This window comes from Macrotis lagotis, chromosome 1 (genome assembly GCF_037893015.1).
Source record: "Macrotis lagotis isolate mMagLag1 chromosome 1, bilby.v1.9.chrom.fasta, whole genome shotgun sequence".
NCBI classification, from domain to species: domain Eukaryota; kingdom Metazoa; phylum Chordata; class Mammalia; order Peramelemorphia; family Peramelidae; genus Macrotis; species Macrotis lagotis.
The window spans coordinates 42,014,984-42,033,926 of NC_133658.1; the positions used below are offsets into that span (position 1 = coordinate 42,014,984).

The window sequence follows — 18,943 nt, forward strand, 5'->3', positions numbered from 1 at the left end:
AGCAGGGACAAAAGAAATAATCCCTATTTTACCAGGAAAAAAAATACATCTCAAAGCCCCATAGAAGATAAATCAGGAGTTACACCTTCTTAGTTGAAGTGAACCTATATACATGGGCTATTTTCTCTTAACCTCAAAAAAGAAAGGGAAGAAAATGGGGAAGAGAGAGTAAATAAAGAGGGAAAGGAGAAAAGAAAAGAGTTAACATTTTATTTCAGGAAATGAGCAATTCTGACCTCAAATTCAATAACCACTTGTTAACATTCTCAAATTCCCAACTACGGATCAAGTCTAACATCAGGTCACTCGAGAACTACGATGCTTTTAAAAGAGTTTGAAGAAAAGATTGCCACACAACCTATCTCTTTGTACCCAAAGGAAACACCAAGTCTCTTCCCATAGCCCATTTTACAAAGGATGCCTAACAGAAGACATTGCAAATACAAAATATACTGAATTTATTGGCTATTGAAAGTCATCCACTTCATGAGAGATTAATCCAATATCCATCGTAAGAAAATAAGAGACATGATTTACCATGTGGCAATTTCTCGATTGTCATCCTCTGGTGGTGCTTTGAGGATATCAGTGGCAACTGTGTGACAGGGATAGTCAGCAAAACAGAAGATCTCTGGATTTATCAATGAATGCTGAATGAAGGAGAGCTAAAACCAAAAAAATACAAGCTTTAATGTACCTCAGTTAGAACATGCTGATTGAACTCCTGGAAATTTTGAATGTCTTTTACATAAATGAAGTCCCACAATATCACATACAACATTATGGAAAAAATTAATCTCTCCAGATAGTCTTCTCATTCCTACAAATCACTCAGAATCCAAAGAAAAGCACATCCAGTTCCTGCCTTGCATTTAAACTGAAGGTACATACAATAAGTGCTACTAGATTCTTTTAAAGTAGAGTTTAATTTCTAGTTTACAAGAAGAAATATAGTAAAAGAGGTACTTTGAGCTTTATCAGTCAAGTTATATAATAGACGCTTACCTGGCCCTCTGCATGTTTCCAAGGTCTATAAATAAGGTCCACCGGGAAGCCTTCCAGGCCTAAACCTCTCTGAATGCCATATACCACATTCTGAAGTCCTTTGCTGTCTCGAATTTGAAATCCAGGGTGGTCCAGTTCATAAGTTACTTCCTTGAAATTTAAACTTGGATTCTAAAGCCAGGAGGGAAAGATATAAACAAATAAGCCTACAGCACAACTTGCCACCATCTGAAATTAGAGATGGGGTAGGTTTGCAGGTTGTTTTTTTCCTTAGAGTAGTAATATTAAAACAGTATTACCAGACCAAGCAAATTCAATCTAAAAAGAAGCTAAAAGGAGAGAACTCTCAACTTTAATTGGAGATATTTTTTAAATTACTGGACCAGGCTATAGGAAAGCTGTGACTATCCAATTCATAGTTCCCATTCCTATGCACTGTAGCATTCTCCATTTCCTGTGTCAAAATTCTACCACTTTTATCCTAAATAAAAAGATAAAAAATGAAAAAGTTCAAGACATATCACAAACTGACCATATCAAAAGGCTCAAAACAGACAAATAGATAAAATGATGATGCTGATGATCCAGTCAATATTCTGTTATATTACATAATCTTCTAAAAGACTATGACAAGTAAATAAGTAGGTGAATTAAATGATATTCACCCAATATGAAATAGAAGATTAAGGCTACAATATAATCTGTCCAATAACTAATTCCTTTTTTAAAAAAGTTCAAGTACAAACCCTTCAAGTGAAACTGGCCTTTTCAGATCACTATTTTTCTTCATCTCAGTTTGCAAGAAAACTACTACTACAAGGGGCAGCTAGGTGGCGCTGGCACTGCAGTCAGGAGTACTTGAGTTCAAATCCCACCTCAGACACTTAATTGCCTAGCTGTATGGCCTTGAGCAAGTCACCTAACCCTGTTGCCTTCCAAAAACTAAAAAAGAAATAAGCTTAAAAGCTGGTCAACAAGTATATACCATAATGGAGGCAAAAGCGACAGAGTGAAGAAACAAAGTGAACAATACTTCTAAATTAAGATACAATCTAAAATTCTCATCTTTTTTGGTGCCAAGAATTCCAAAACCACATTTCAATCCTTCCTATACTTAAAATGCCATTTATTCATTTAGTTTAGTTCTTAAACAGAATTTTGACATTCCAAAATAGTTTGACTATTCAAAGTATAGTAATATAGTCAGGGCTAACTAAATGGCAAGGGAAACTGAAGCACTGACTTTATAACTTTGGAAATTATCCTTGAGAAAATTCCATTAACATCCTCAACTATACTCAAACGAATTTTTATTGCATTGACACACTAGAACTTTGATTTAATTTCAGCATCTCTAACCCTCAATCTTTGCTTCAGATATCTCTGAAGGCCTTTCTGAGTGAAACCTTCTGTTTCTTCCTCATCCTCTTTTCCTGGCATTGTCTTCTAGTGCCCAAAATAAGTCTGTAAGGGTCAGAAATTCTGAAGGAATGTTCAGTGGTATTCAATTACCTTTGATATCACCTTTTCATAAACTATTATTAACACTCCCCCTTCTGTTCTATCACCTAACTTTTTTTCCTATCATTTGCTAGGAAATGTGAAAGGGAAAATATGTCTTGGGAATGAATATAACTGGTATCCTCCAAAAACAGAGTGGCAACAAACTCACCAACTCTTTGAGAACATCAATCAAGACTTCAACATTCCAGGTATGGGCCTGTGCTCCATCACTTTTATCTTTTCCATCACTCCATATACCACTTCCAGGAGCTGAGATAGACTAAAAAAGCAAAACTTTTCATTAACAATGAAAACATAATCAATAATTGGCAATAATAATCACAGAAGAATTCAATTACAATGAAGAAACTAGACTATTATGAATACATTTGGTAAAATGCTTCCTCTCTGACACTCACTTGTAATGGTATGCCATCTGTCAATCCTGAATGAGTCCGAGCCATCATTCCCAAAACCCTGGCAACCTGAGCAGCTGTGACCTCTCGAACACCAAACTGCATGATTATATTGCGACATTCTTCAATACTGAAGAAAAGACGAAAGAAAAACATTAACATTAAATGAAAAAGTGAACCAGTCAATAAACACTTATTAACTGCTTACTGTGTGCAAAGCATGCTAAGTGCTAAGGACAGACAGATCAAAGACAGTCCAGCAGTTGAATAATGAAACTTTTCAGTTAACTTAATAGTCAAATGGATGAATGGAAAAATATGACCCACAATTTTTGAAGCATGTTTGCATACATTAGATACTAGCTAATTTGGCACTCTGTATTATTTTAATACCACTAGAATGGGAGTACAAAATCTACTTCACTAATCATGAGGAAAAAATAAAAACTTCAAATGGGAACAACATAGGGAATTATTATGGATAGGCAGGATTACTGCTGTACTGTTGGTGGAAAGCATGGCAAGTTGTTTAACAAGTTCATAACCTCTGATCCAAAGGTTTCATTGCTGTGAATGTACATTAAAAACAGAAAGGGGCAAGCAAAAAAGGTAAATGCCCAGACTCCAGAATGACTAAACAAGCTATGATAGATACATGAATATCATGCCATCTTACTCTAACTAGATGGTGGAGAAAACACCCGGCTGGAGCCAAGAAGATATAAGCTCAATTGCAGCCCTCCATCCTTCCTAGTTTTATAAACCTGGATAAGTCACCTAATGTCTGTCTGCCTCCTCATTTTCAAAAGAGGATAAGAACATCACCTACCTACCTGGGTTGTGGTGAGGATCAAATGAGGTAATAATTGTAAAGCACTTAGCAAGTACCTGCAGCACAGTAGGCACTATATAAATGTTAGCTATTTTTTTTACTATTATGATTATTATCCATTATCATTATTAGCGATAAACAATGACTCATGAACACAAAAAAGGGAATACCTATAAAAACAAAAATAAAGAGAAGTGGAAGTATGAAAAAAAATGCAAACTAAACAATGCAAACAAACTACAATAACAAAGTATTTACAAATGAATGCTGGGAACTAATAACCAATGACACCAAAGCAGAGAGAGAAGAGAAAGCAAAAAACACTGCCTTCTTGGCAGAGAGGGAGTTAGACTATGAGTAGAGAACACAAATAATGTCAGACTTTTTCAAGACTGGTTGCTTTTGCTAAAATTTCCCCCTTTTATCCTATCATGAAGGGTAACTCTCTGGAATAGACAGATCTATATTCAGAAATATAAAAAAGTTTCAGTGGTTTGTTTTTGGTTTTTTAAAATACAAAGGTGGCAAAATATCTTTACGTCCATGAACAAGTTTCAGAAATCCAAACTGGAATTCGTTCATAATTTTTTAAAGTAATACCATGACTACCAACCTTGCACAGAAGCCATAGCCTACTTCTTGCATGAAGTCTGCCAGAGAGCTCTCCATCATGGTTTTAGCTATCCCTCCAGAATCAGGCAGGATCCTGTCCATTAGAATGTCCCGTTTTTCAGAGTAAAGTAGTGGTGCAAGCACCACAGGACAACGTTCCTGGGGAAAATCTGTTCAAGAAGAGGGATGGTTAAAAGCTGGTAATAACGAGAAAGAATGTTTATTTAACACCTATCATATGACCAATACTGGTCTAAGTATTTCACAAATATTCTCTCATTTGATCCTCAAAACAACCCTGAGAGGGGCAGCTAGGTCATGCAGTGGATAGAGCACCAGCCTTAGAGTCAGGAGTACCTGAGTTCAAATCCAGCCTCAGACACATAATAGTTACCTGGCTGTGTGGCCTTAGGCAAGCCCCATTTGCCTTGCAAAACAAAAAAGAAAAAAATACTAAAAAAAAAAACCAACCCTGAGATAGATGGCAGTATTATCTCTATTTTATAGATGAGGAAATTGAGGCAAGCATTGGTTAGAATCTGGCCAGGATTGAAGGCAGGTTTTTTCTGACTCCAAGCCTAGAGCTCCATGAAGGGGCCACCTAGCTACCATGCCTAACTAATTGCTTTGTTTTTGCTGTACAGTCATTTGTTAGTTGGGTACAAGACTTGGAGCCCTATGAGTTTCCCAGCATCACTAGGAAGTATCTGAGGCCCAGTCAGAGCTCCCAGAAGTTGCATCTTCTGGACTTCAGGTCCAAAGCTTTCCCCATTCCTCTACTAGTCAAATATTAAGCATGTCATTTTCCACTTCCAATTAACATTTAGCTCCTATCCTTTATAAGTTCAAAATCAAAGCAAGGCTCCATCTTATCAATCTAAGGATGACAACTAGGAAGAGTTCCTGAGCTCATTTAAACACCTTCTCCCCTCTCCATGCATCCTGTCAGTCATGAAGCATTTAGGAAGCCTGTTAAGCATAGACAGATCCTCCTCCTCCTCTTGGTTTTCCTTTGGGAAAGTCAACTCTTGGAGGTGGGATCAAAAGTAGAAAGACAGGGAATCCAGGCCTTGCCACTGTACACTGATATTCTAATGGGGTAAATATGAGAAGGCATCAGAAGCTAGGGAACTGGGAAAGACTACATGAAGGAGGCAAGACCTGAATGAAACAAGTCTGGAAGAAGAAGCCAGGGAAAATAAGTCAAGGTGAGGAGGGAGAGCCTATCAGGAATAGGGACAACTGGCCTTGAAATGGACAATGAAGCAGCCTGGGGAGATCAACAGTATATATAAGAAGACTAGAAAGGTAAGAAAACGCTGGACTGTCAAATGCCAAATAAAAACATCTCAATTTGATCCTGGAGTTAATAGGAAGACGGGCTGTAAGAAAATGATTTTAGAGGTTGACTGGGTAGAGAGTAGACCAGTTACTATTTCAATGTCACAGATGAGAGATGGTAACAGCTTAAACTGAGGAGGTAGATCTGAATAAAGAAATGACTGTGTAAGAAGATCAGGACCACACTGTTTATGTAGAGCTGACAGCAAGGAGCTAAGGCTGACCCTAAATTGTAAATCTGAATTAATGGGGGGGGGGGGGGGGGGTATCCTTGACAAGACAACGAAAGTTCAGAGAGGACGTGCTTTCGGAAAGAAAGATAACTATGGTTTGTAGTACTTTTGCCTAACAGTATTTCTTCATAGCTTACATATTAATTAGAATAAAAATGACTAGTTGATGATAGTTTGATAATATTTACAAGATACACTTGATTTGTCCCTATAAGAAGTGCCAATCCATTTTCAATTCCAGAGCTGCCAAGAAATTAAGAATGCTCCTATGTGCTTCCCTTTAACTAAGATAAAATAAAGCAACTTACAATGGAGCCCATAAGCAATGGAAATACAATAAAGGCCAATGTCAATGATAACAGCAGCTATCTTCCATCACCAACAGGCCCCTTTCCAAAACAGAAGCATTCAGGGTCATATTCTGAGACTCAAAACTAGTACATTATGCTTTAATTATACCAAACAACTAAGAGAAAAACAAATGAGAAAATTCTTAGAACTGATGACAACTTCTCAACTGTTCTCAAGTTCAGCTTCCAGGGTAGATCTATTTGAACTTAACCAGAGCTATTTCCAATATGCACACTATGTCAAGCACTTATACCTATTCAAAGATTTTTGTTGCTCTTACCATATTCATCCAAATAAAGCATAAATTCCAGGATCACCACAAGGTTTATTACATCACTTGACCTTCTATCTAAGTAAAAGACCCAGGAAGGGGAATCACAAGCTAGGTGAAAGAACACGAATAAGAATTCACAGCACAATAACTAGGAGAACATCGTACACAGCAATAGCAACATTGTGTGATGATCAACTATGACAAACTTAGCTCTTCTCAACAAACAGTAATCAAAGACAATTCTCAAAGAAGGAACTGATGGAATATGGCATCCACATCCAGCGAAACAACTATGGAGTCTGAATGCAGATCAAAGCATACTATGGGGTCCCTTTTAAATTTGCATTTTGTTTGTCTGTCTTGTAGCTTTTTCCCTTTTGTTCATTCTTCTTTCATAGACTAAAATGGAAATGTGTAACATGATTATATAACAATCTATAGCAGATTTCTTGCTATCCTGGGTTGAGAAAAAGGGAGAAAACATGGCAAAAATGAAAAAAATTATTTTTTTACATGTTAATTGTTTAAAAAATATAAAAAATTTCCAGCACAAAATGGTTCTATAATATATTTAGTAAAGAGTTTAACAAGAGCAGCAAGGCAAATAATTTTCTTTATAGAACCCATCTACTAAATGAAAATATTTTTTCATCAGCTAAACTAAAGGTGCCTATGGACTGCCATTCATAGCAGTTCAACAACCAGAGAAGTCTCTTACCTCTACGCAGTGTCTTAAGAAAAGCGTCTATCTGCTCCTGTCCAACCCCAAAAGCTCCCTTCTGCCCAAAAAGGAGATGGGAGAGGAGGAGGTGCAGGACCTCTATGGCAATATCTTGGAAGCCACCTTCTTGATTTCCACTGACGTCTGCGTCAATGTAAGAGCGCAGAAGATCTGGAAGTTTCTGTTTGACAAATTGGGCAGCTAGAAGAGAAACCAACAATAAGTTATTATTTCTATACTATTTTTTAAAAATCCTCTAAAAATCCAGTGCTTCCCTTTTGCTTCAAAAAAATCCTTCCCTTTGTTTCCTTTTTATACTGGCAGCCCACTCTAAAATGAAGCTAAGTGAATATGGCCACCAATAGCCTGGTCCTAGTAATTGCTTTTTTAAAATGCTCCTTGAACTCCATTCCCACACACAGACACAAATATCATAAGCTAACACATGAAAAGAAAAGACAGTTTATTATGAGACAAGGTCACTGTGTTGGTAGGCTGTGCTGAATTGTTTTTCTCTGAGACAGCTGAATGGCACTGTAGATAGAGGTCTGGGTCTAGGATCAGGAAAACTTGAATTTGAGACTTTCTGGTCATATAGCCCTACACAAGTCTCTTAACATCCATTTCCTCCTCTGTAAAATAGAATAACAAGAGCACCTACCTCCCAGGGAGGGAGCTGTGAGGATCAAATTAGATAATCATTATATAGCCCTTGGACCAACAGTTTCTACCAGAATGAGCACTCTGTAAATATTAGCTATAGTAAGAGACAGTTTATTGGAGGGTGGGGAGAGGTGACACCTGGCATAAAGGTTCCAACTGTTGTCAGAAGACCTGGCTGTGGGTTCTCAAAGGGTACAAGGACAAAACAGAAGCAGCAATCTATAAAGTGTAAAGGAAAGTTTCAAAGTACCTTAACTCCAATTCATCAGCAGCGACATGTGGAAACGTGTTTACAAAATCATGTTTCCAGATTTCCTATAGCCTGACTTCCTTTCAAAGAGCTGCTGAGAACAACTAGAGTTCTCACAAGGTGATCTGGGACAAGTAGGGAACTACTTGTTGTTCCAGTGTCCAATAGGCAACTTAGCTTAGAATAAATAAAGGAAGCATTGGTCACCTGGACCTATAAAAATTCATTTTACTTTTAAATAATAGCAATTCAGAACAGCTAGGTTGCCCAGTGGATAGAGCTCTGGCCCTGGAGTCAGGAGTTCCTGCGTTCAAATGTGGCCTCAAATACTTAATCACTGTCTAGCTGTTAGCTGTGTGGGCAAGTCACTTAACCTCATTGCCTTAAGTAAATAAAATTTTAAAAAAATAATAAGAGTGGGATTTCTACCTACAATGAAATTTTGAAGATCTTAGTCAACTTACCAAAACCTCGTAGATCAGAGCTGGAAGAATTCAAGAGAGCAAGACCAAAAATGACCTGAAACAAGATGGGATTAAGGTAAAAATCTTGATCTGCTCATTCTAACTTAACTCACCTTCACAATCCAAAACCACCTACCTCTTGAACCTTGCTTAACTTGAGAACTTTACTCAGCTGGGCAAATAAGTGGGGTGAAGGCTTTAGACTCTGAAACCAATAAAATTATAATGTATGAATGACTTTATTAAGTTTTCTAAAACTTCTATCTATTCCTTGATCTAGATATCAGTGAAGAGAAGTAAAACAAATCTATAGAGGGACTATACACAAGAACCCATAATATGAAAACTAGTATCTATCACCTTAATTTTCAATCAATTGCATTTCTTCTGCAAAAAAAAAAAAAAAAAAAAAAAAAACTATGAGGAAGGTAGTACATATGGCCTGGGTATCACAAACTTTAAAAAGTGCCAGAGTCCAGGTCTTCTGGCAATAAGCACAAAACTCTTCAAAGTCGGTCATGTTTCCTCTTCTCTTTACAGTAGGAGACAACTGCAGAACATATTTAAAAACTTAATAGAAGGCTTATTTTATCAAATAAACTGCCTGCATTTCATTAGAGAAGATCATGATGCCAAAAGCTAACTATTATGAAAGCTGTGGGGGGAAAAAAAAACATTGAATGTAGAATAAGAAAACTGGGTTTAAATCTCAGATCTTTTAAGTATTTGTGTGACTATGGAAACATCACTCTTTGTCCAAAAATAAAATTTCCTAATCTATAAAACTAGGGTTGTCCAGATGTCCCAAGACTGATTAAGAACAAAATTCTATGTATTGCTAGGAGGTCTAAAAACAGAAAATTCTGAAAAATCTAATATCCAGTTCACAGGATAAAAATTACAAGTAATACAAACCTTCTGATAGTGCAATGGATTATCAATGGCATAGGACAGCGTCGAGATAAAATTTGGCTTTGTAATCAGTGATGCACACTCCTGAATCAGAAACTGAGTCTAAAAAAATAGAACAATTAGTAACTATTCAAATTATTTAAATTATTATTCAAATGCTTAATAGGATAAGCCCTTGATAAGTGTACATGGGGAAGCTAGGTGGCGTAGTGTTTAGAGCACTGGCCCTGGAATCAGGAGTACCCAAGTTCAAATCCCACCTCAAACACTTAATAATTACTTAAGTGGCCTTCGGCAAGCCACTTACCATTGCCTTGCAAAAAAAAATAAAGTGCACATAAATCTATTAGAACACTTCTCAATCATTAATAAAAGTAACTTTAAAATAAAATTCTTCATTAAAAAACAAAACTATAAAGACATCTAAATAAGTACAATGGTCAATATTAGTCCTAAGGAGATAAGCACTTCTCTTAATTGAGAGATGAAGGAAAAATCTTTATTTCAATGTAATGTTTACAACCAGTACAAATGCCACTATGCCCACATATTAATATTTTTATTAAGTAAAAGATATTTCCAACACTTCACACTCCTCACCAAAGGCATAAGTAGACTGGGAGGAAGGTCTTTGCCCTCAAGGAGGTAGAGTCTCTCCTTCTTTCTGACCTCAACAAGAGGAGTTACTACTTCCTAAATTCTGATTGGGGGGGGGGGGTGTCCTCCCTCCCTCCCTTAGGATAATCCCACACAATCAGCACCTACTTTCAGCTGAGAAAAGCCCCAAGAGAACATACTTTCCCTGAATTAGATCCAGGACCCTCAAAAGTTCTGTACCCAAGGCAGCATCACTGCCTATTTTTTAGTCACTATCTTAAAGCTACATGAAAATTCTCTACCAATTCCCCTCCCAATTAGTAAAGAGAATTACCTTCAAAGGATTTAATTTATGTCACTTATTGAATATAATTTTTAAGAAACTGAAAAAGTGTGTTTAAACGAAATTACACAATTTGAAAATATGAAAAAAATACCTGATGAAAATCTTTGCCGCTACTTTTACCATCGCCACTGAAATCCACATGAGAAAATAGGCAGCGTAATAAATGCCTATCTGCCTCCGGGCCGTGTCGATTCACAATCTGAAGAAACCAATAAATATGTTTCTTTGCTTAAAAACTCAAGTCACAAACAATTCTCAATTTATGTGGTAATATGTATGTCATGGAACACTACTGTTCTATTAGAAACCAGCAGGGATGGGAATTCAGGGAAGCCTGGAGGGATTTGCATGAACTGATGCTGATTCACAATCTGAAGAAACCAATAAATGTTTCTTTGCTTAAAAACTCAAGTCACAAACAATTCTCAATTTATGATGCCCAATTATAGAAAAGCTGAAATACATGTCTTATTGCAGCTATAATAAAGTCAGGATTTAAATCATTCAGTTATCACTAATAAGAGGAAAATAAGCTAATAATTATCATGCAATCTTAAAATCATTTGAACAACAGCATAGCACAATTTCTCTCAACTTGAAGACAGAAAACCTTAAACCAATAACATTTCATATGGACTATTCATATTAAAATGGTATCATAATTTTTTTCTAAATTTGGCTAAATTAGACATCTTCCCAACTCTATAACCTGTCCTAATTTTTAAACTTGTCTATCTCAAAAAAAGGGAAGGATAGAGCACTGGCCCTGGAGTCAGGAGTCCCTTAATTCAAATGTGGCCTCAGACAACTTAATAATTATCTGTGTGGCCTTGAGCAAACCACTTAACCCCATTTGCCTTGTAAAAATCTAAAAAAAGGGGAGGGGGGGTAGATGGTGCAGTGGATAGATCCTAGGATCAGAAAGTCAAATCCAGTCTTGATGTTATGTGATTTTGGACAAGTCATTCAATCTTATCTGAATCAGTTTCCTTCATCTGTAAAAAAGCTAGAGAAGGAAATGGAAGAGCCCTCAAGTATCTTTGCTGAAAAAAATTCCAAATGGCATGATCAGAAAGTCAGGCACACTGAAAAAACAATCAATCAAAAAACCTCAAAAAAGAAGCCACTGGTCCAAAGAGTCCATTTGAATGGATTTTTAAACAGCATTGAAGCACTGACTTAGGGCCACACACTCAGCTCTCAGGAAGTTCATCTGAGACTTGGTTCCGCTCCTAAGGGCACTGGGCCTGCACCAGTAAAATCAGGTGACAGCATTCAGGGTCTGGAATGACTAGAGAAGCCGGGAAGAGTCTTGGGGGTTCACCATTACCAGGTGGATTCCCATCTCAGCTCAGTGATCCCAGAGGTCAAGGAGCTCCAAGAGTCCCTGAATGGATATATTTGGGGGGAGGGGGGAAGGGAAAAGGATAAGGGGCATGTCTACTTCCCCTAGTGCCTAGACAGTTCAAAATATCGTTCCTATGTGGGAAATCTGGGACACTAATACAATGCTGGTGGAGCTGTGAACTCATCCAACCTTCTAGAAAGCAATTTGGATTTCGCCCAAAGGGCAATAAAAATGTGAATTCCCTTTGATCCAGCAACATCACTACTGGGTCTATACCCTTAAGAGATCATGAAAAAGGGTAAAAAGATCATTTGTACAAAAATATTCATAGCAGCCCTGTTTGTAGTGGGAAAGAATTGGAAATAACTGAATATCCTTCAATTGGAGAATAACCTAACAAACTGTGGTATATGTATGTCATGGAACACTACTGTTCTATTAGAAACCAGCAGGGATGGGAATTCAGGGAAGCCTGGAGGGCATGAACTGATGCTGAGTGAGATGAGCAGAACCAAAAGAACATTGTACACCCTAACAGCAACATGGGGTGACGATCAACCCTGATGGACTTGCTCATTTCCATCAGTGCAACAATCAGGCACAATTTGGGGGTATCTGCAATGGAGAATACCATCTGTATCCAGAGAAAGAACTGTGGCATTTGAACAAAGACCAAGGACTATTAACTTTAATTTAGAAAAAAAAAACTGGTATCTTATTGTCTGATTTTGTTATCTCTTAGACTTTATGTCTCTTCCTTAAGGATATGATTTCTCTCTCATCACATTCAATTTGGATCAATGTATGCCATGGAAACAATGTAGAGACTGGCAGACTGCCTTCTGTTGGGGGGGTGGGAGCGAGATTGTGGGAAAAAAATTATAAAATTCATAAAAACAAGAAAAAAAATATTGTTCCTAGTTTTCAGTTGTTCTGACCCAAGTTCAAGGAAATCTTAATTCACCTTTAATATTCAGAAAGATACCAATTCAACTAGTAACCAAGGTCTGGTTGGGAGAGAGAAAGAGATTTATCTATTTCCAAGAATTTGGAATGAAAAGAGATCAAAGTCAAGAAGAAAAGCTAGATTGTCAATTGGTTAAAACAGGACAAGCTGCATGCAGGCAAATTATTTAAGTGGTCATTTCCCCCATGTCACTTTGAAATGATCACTTATCTTAGTGCTTTACTCACTAACATTAAATGACTTTCTCATTTTAGTCTTTCCTCCAAAGAAATCTAACCTAATATGCAATGACAGGAGATCTAGATCATATTCAACATACAAAAAATATCACATATCCATAAATTTTTCATCTGTCAACCAGAACCAAATTACAAAAATATCAAAAAAGAAAAATAGGGGCGGCTAGGTGGCACAGTGGATAAAGCACTGGCCCTGGAGTCAGGAGTACCTGGGTTCAAATCTGGTCTCAGACACTTAATAATTACCTAATTGTGTGGCCTTGGGCAAGCCACTTAACCCCATTTGCCTTGCAAAAACCTAAAATAAAAAATAAAAAATAAAAAAATAATAAAAAAATGACAAAAGGGATTCTTTCTGAAATACTTGGGGAGACTTACACAAACTGATGCAAAGTGAAAGGAGCAGAAACAGGAGAACATAGTACACACCAGCAGCAATACTATATGATGATCAACTGTGAATGATTTAACTTCTCAGTAATGCAAGGATCTAAGACAATTCTGAAGGATTCAAGATGAAAAATGCTTCCAGAGAAGTAACTGATGGAGTTGAAATGCAGATCAAAGCATATTATTTTTCACTATTTTTTATGGCATTTTTTATTTCCTTGGGTTCTAATGACTAATATGGAAACGTTTTGCACAACTGCATATGTACATCCTATAACAACTGGCTTCCTAAGCAGACAGGAAAGAATTCAACTATCATATGAAGCTACAGTCAGGATCACACAGAACTTAGGAGCTTCTACATGGTATTCCGAAAAGCAAAAGACCTTGGATTACAACCAAGAATCAACTACGCAGCAAAATTAAGCATGCTCTTTCAGGGGAAAAGATGAACATTCAGTGAAACAGAAGATTTTCAAGCTTTTCTGCTGAAATGACCAGACCTGAACATAAACTTTTATCTTCAAGTACATGACATAGGTGCAGCAAAGACAGGGAGGACAGGAAGGACTAATTATGAGGAATTTAATGATGTTGAACTGCATATATTCTTCCATGGGAAGATGATATTGATGATTCATATAAACCATCTCAATTAATAGAGCTGCTGGAAATAGCATATTTAGACAAGGCACAGGAGAGAGCTGAAGTATAATATATTATAAAGATGGAGTTAACGGTGAGAAAAGAATGTACTGGGAGAAAGAGAAAGGAAAGGTAGAATGGGCTAAGATATTTCACATAAAATAGATAAGAAAAAGCTTTTGCAATGAAGTGGAAGGAGGGGGGAATGAGTGAGCCTTCATCTCATCAGAAGTAGTTCAGAGAGGAACCAACACAGACACTCAATGGGGTATAGACCTCTATCTTACTGGAGAAGATAGGGATGGGGAAAAAAGAGACAGGGGGCATAGGTGACAGAAAAGAGTGAAGATCATCATGGGACAGGGTGATCAGATAAAACATACTTTTGAGGAAGCACATGGTAAAAGGAGAGAGACAATAGAATACATAGGGGTGGGAGGGAATAGGATGGTGAGAAATACAGCTAGCAAGAGCAACTGTGAAAAGAATTTGATCCATCCAATGATCAATGTTGGAGGGGATGTGGGAAATCTGGGATATTAATGAATTGCTGGTGGAGCTGTGAACTCATCCAACCTTTTCGGAGAGCAAGTTGGAATTACGCCCAAAGGGCAACAAAAATGTGCATACCCTTTGATCCAGCAATACCACTACTGGGTCTATACCCTGAAGTATTCATGAAAAAGGGAAAAAACATTTGTACAAAAACATTCATAGCAGCCCTGTTTGTGGTGACAAAGAATTAGAAATCAAGGGGAAATCCATTAATCAATAAATTGTGGCATATGAATGTGATGGAACACTACTGTTCTATTAAAAATCAGGAAGGCTGGAATTTCAGAGAGGCTTGAAAAGACTTATATGAATTGATTCTGAGCGAGATTAGCAGAACCAGGAAAAACATTATACACTCTTAACAACAACATGGGGTGATGGATCAACCTTGATGGATTTGCTTACTCCATCAGTGCAATAATTAGGGATAATTTTAAGGGATCTGTATTAGAGAATACCATCTGTATCCAGAAAAAGAACTGTGGAATTTAAACAAAGACCAAAGATCAATGTTTAAAAAAAAAGTTCTCTTATGTACAACATAATTTTGATATCACTTAACATTTCATTTTTTCCACAAGGATATGATTTTTTTCTCAACACATTCAAAAGAAGATCATTGTACACCCTAACAGCAACATGGGGGTGATGATCAACTTTGATGGACTTGCTCATTCCTTCAGTGCAACAATCAGGACAATTTTGGGCTATCTTCGATGGAGAATGACATCTGTATCCAGAGAAAGAATTGTGGAGGTTGAACAAAGACCAAAGACCTTTGTACCTTCAATCGGGTACAAAAACCGTTATCTTATTACATAATTTTGCTTTTTCGTATACTTTGTTTTTCTTCCTTAAGGATATGATTTCTCTCATCACATTCAATTAGATCAATGCATACCATAAAACAATGTAAAGACTAGCAGACTACCTTCTGTGGGGAGTGGGGGAAGGGAAGAACAAAGAGGAAAAATTATAAAACTTAAAATAAAATCTTTCTTAAAGAAAAAAAGAAAAAATCATTTGCTATATCAAGAAGGATAAGGGAAGGGGAGAATTTGGAACTCATTTTAAAAAATGAATGCTAAAATATTTTGCATGTAATTGAGAAAAAAGTTCACAGAAGAAATGAACTCATTCATTCTAAAACTGGAAATAATTTGCAAATTTTAGATACCTCTTATTCTCTGAATAAGTATGTAATTTTTTAGTAATTTAGCACTCTTTACATCCTGGACATTTTTACAACAAATAATAGATTTTAACAAGTCGTTAGAGATACACATATATATTTGCAGTTTTTAAAGTCTATACATATGTGAAGAGAGGTATTTAGGCTGACTTTTTGATTTAATCAATCTAAGAATGCTTAATATGGAAACTCCATTAATGCCTACTAGGAAACACGACTGAAAATAAAAGAAACTGTGTACAATACACATATAGACATATATCTAGATTATATTAAGACTGGCACCCAAATCTTCTGGACTCCCAGAGCCAGCCTTCTATCCAGTATGACATTCTTCCTCTTTTAGAAGACAAGAGAGACTTGAGTTAAAGACCCTTGTCATATTTAAAATACTACCCAACCACCCTCAACAAGAGGAAGAAGCTGTCTTGAAGGCCCAGATAGCATTATTTATAGAGGTTGTACTTTGATGATTGATTTAAATATAGTATTCCAATATTCACAGTTTAGTTGCTAAATAGGAAATGATTCCATTCCCAATGATATGCACTTCAATTTCCTTTGGAAAATATTTTTTAAAAGCTATTGTTTACTACCACAACCACAAAATAAATCACTAATTTATATACTCATACCCAGTACAAATCCTCTAAATAATTTTAAGTTTAAAATTAGCCCTGTTAAAGTTTGTATGTGAAATATGAAAATGCTATTATTGTTGTTATTATTATTATTTTAAATTCATTATTTTGCTAGAGTTTTACAATTTAATCTTAAAAAAAAAAAGATTGCACTGCCAATTCTACAAGACTCTTGCAGGATTCCTACTAAATTTCACAGAGAGGGTTGACCCAACAGGCTGGAGGAGGTCTTTATTCTTTTCTCCCAATATTGGGAGGTCTGATGAGGCCCTAGACTATCTACCCGCAACTTATTCTTGACCATGTTATCAACCCATTTTCTTTTTCTCTAATAGAATTTTTGATATCTTTTATTATAGTTTTTCTGAGTTCCTCATTACTTATCATCTAGCCTGCTCACACCCACTTCTCAATTGCCCTCAGCATGACACCCTGTTAATTCTTCAGAAGCAGCTGTATTCGATATCTTATTTCCATAGAGCAAGTGGTTGGTTGCCAATATTTTTAAAAGATAATAATAATAAAGTAAAAATGTGTCTTCACTTTATGAGAAGCTTGCTGTCAAGTGAAGAAGTCCTGCACTTTTCCTAAGCCCACTGGCCCTCCTGTTCCACACTGGACCCACCTAGCTATTGATCTGTACCTTGTATCAGATGATACCAGCTCACAGGCTGATAAACACCAGCTTGAACTTGATGGCATGAAACTAAAATGAACCAATATCCCCACTTTTCAGTAATTGTCAGTTGAAAGCTGAATATAATGCAATGCACATGTATTCTGCTGTTCTCTTTTTGCAGTGCATTTAAAATTCTGTGATTTTGACTCTAAATTTTTATATTTTTACTTGGGGGCAACTGTCTCTTCGAGAGTGCACCTCTATGACTTGAAGGGGTTTACACAGCCCACTGGATGGAGAAGCCAAGAGTTTCAAGGATCATTCAAGTTCATAATGAAACAGGATCAGTCACACCAAAGCACAAAGTACTGCTGAAAATGAAAAAATGTGCCAAGAACAATTGTTGCAAATAGCCTAATTAATCCTCAGAAAACAAGCAAAGTCCTTCAGAGGGCTCTAGTCTCTTGAGTCATTGTTACTGATGCTTCTACAATGCAGTGAAGGCTTCTTATATTTAAAAACTAACAACTAGAATTCTGAAGATTGAAAAGTAATTCTTATTGATGAAACTCAGCTTTTCATTCAAAGTCTTATCAGAAATGGTGTGTCCATAAGATCTAGGAATAGTGAGAATGTAAAAAGAAGTTTAGGGGATTTTTTTTTTAACTTTCATTGGCCTGGAAATCTTATATCCACTGAGGGACTGATAAACCCTGAAAAATCTACCAATATAGGGCAGCTAGGTGGCACTGTGGACAGAGCAAGGGTCCCAGAGTCAGGAGGACCTGAGTTCAAATCAGAACTCAGACACTTAATTACCTAGCTGTGTGGCCTTGGGCAAGCCACTTAACCCCACTGCCTTGGAAAAAAAAAACACCTGAAAAAAATCTACCAATATTCTGTAAAGCAAAACAGTTCCAGAATTACAAAAGTTTCCAAATGGGAACCTCTCCAAATAGCGGAGAAATGTGGCAACGTAATATAGTGACAAGTTATAAAATGGTTAAGAAAGTTAGCCAAGAGACAGAGCAAAAACATGCTTCAAAAGCCAGGGGAAACTTAACTTGTTCAGGAGGCTGGGCCAAGATGGCAACAGGAGGAGAGATTCTCTTGGGTGCTCTCTTAAAACTCATAAAATAAGGCCTCTAGTTAGAGTTTAGTTAAACTTTTGAGAGACAGAACTCACAGAAAGATCCAGTGAGGCAGTTCTCCAGCCCAAGGTAACCTGGAAAATAGTGGAAAGTCTCTGCTCCACGGAGTTAGAAGGGGGGCCGCCAGAGCGAAAGAACTTCAGCCTCCCAGAGGCAGCCCCAGGGCACCTGGGAGCCACGGCTCATGGCAGCAGGGGCAGTTTCCTGACCTGCACCCCAGGGAGTACCAGGCACAACTTGGAAGAGAGAGGCTGTGAAGCCCAGCCCTCAGGGCAACTCAGTGAGCAGCCTGGCCGTGGCAGCCCAGATCCAGGCAGAGCTGGTAAGCAGGAGCCCCCAGGCGTGAGCGCTCAGCCTAGGTAGGGGAGTGGATACAGACTTCCAAGGTCTGTCCCTGGAACAGGACTCTAGGGCTCTGACCACATTCAGATCCTGATCAGTCTAGGACCCCCCCCCCAAGAGAACAGCAGGAAACCCCCCACCTCAGCCCCATGGCAGAAGGGGGTGCTTGTGGTCATTCACAGACCAGGAGGGAAGATAGAGCTTCACACAGAGATCTTTGGGGGGTGGAGTCCCAATAATACTCAAAAGCTCAGGAAGCACCCCAAAACCAAGCACAGGCTCAGGAAATGAGTAAACAAAGAAAAAAGAGGAACACCATTGAGAAATACATTAT

The 18,943-nt window shown here is 37.4% G+C and overlaps 1 protein-coding gene across 10 annotated transcripts in view; it reads right to left on the reverse strand.

Annotated features, from left to right (window-relative positions):
• Positions 1–18,943, reverse strand: part of CNOT1 (CCR4-NOT transcription complex subunit 1) — a 100,006-nt gene that overhangs the window by 60,835 nt on the left and 20,228 nt on the right. For all 10 annotated transcript variants that reach the window (XM_074199044.1, XM_074199049.1, XM_074199026.1 and 7 more), the window contains exons 3-12: positions 10,612–10,719; positions 9,581–9,679; positions 8,802–8,870; positions 8,666–8,720; positions 7,286–7,489; positions 4,370–4,538; positions 2,928–3,054; positions 2,678–2,788; positions 1,006–1,176; positions 538–665 (exon numbers count right to left, since the gene is read on the reverse strand). In XM_074199044.1, the coding sequence (XP_074055145.1) occupies positions 538–665; positions 1,006–1,176; positions 2,678–2,788; positions 2,928–3,054; positions 4,370–4,538; positions 7,286–7,489; positions 8,666–8,720; positions 8,802–8,870; positions 9,581–9,679; positions 10,612–10,719 (1,241 nt within the window). The remainder of the gene's footprint in view (positions 1–537; positions 666–1,005; positions 1,177–2,677; positions 2,789–2,927; positions 3,055–4,369; positions 4,539–7,285; positions 7,490–8,665; positions 8,721–8,801; positions 8,871–9,580; positions 9,680–10,611; positions 10,720–18,943) is intronic.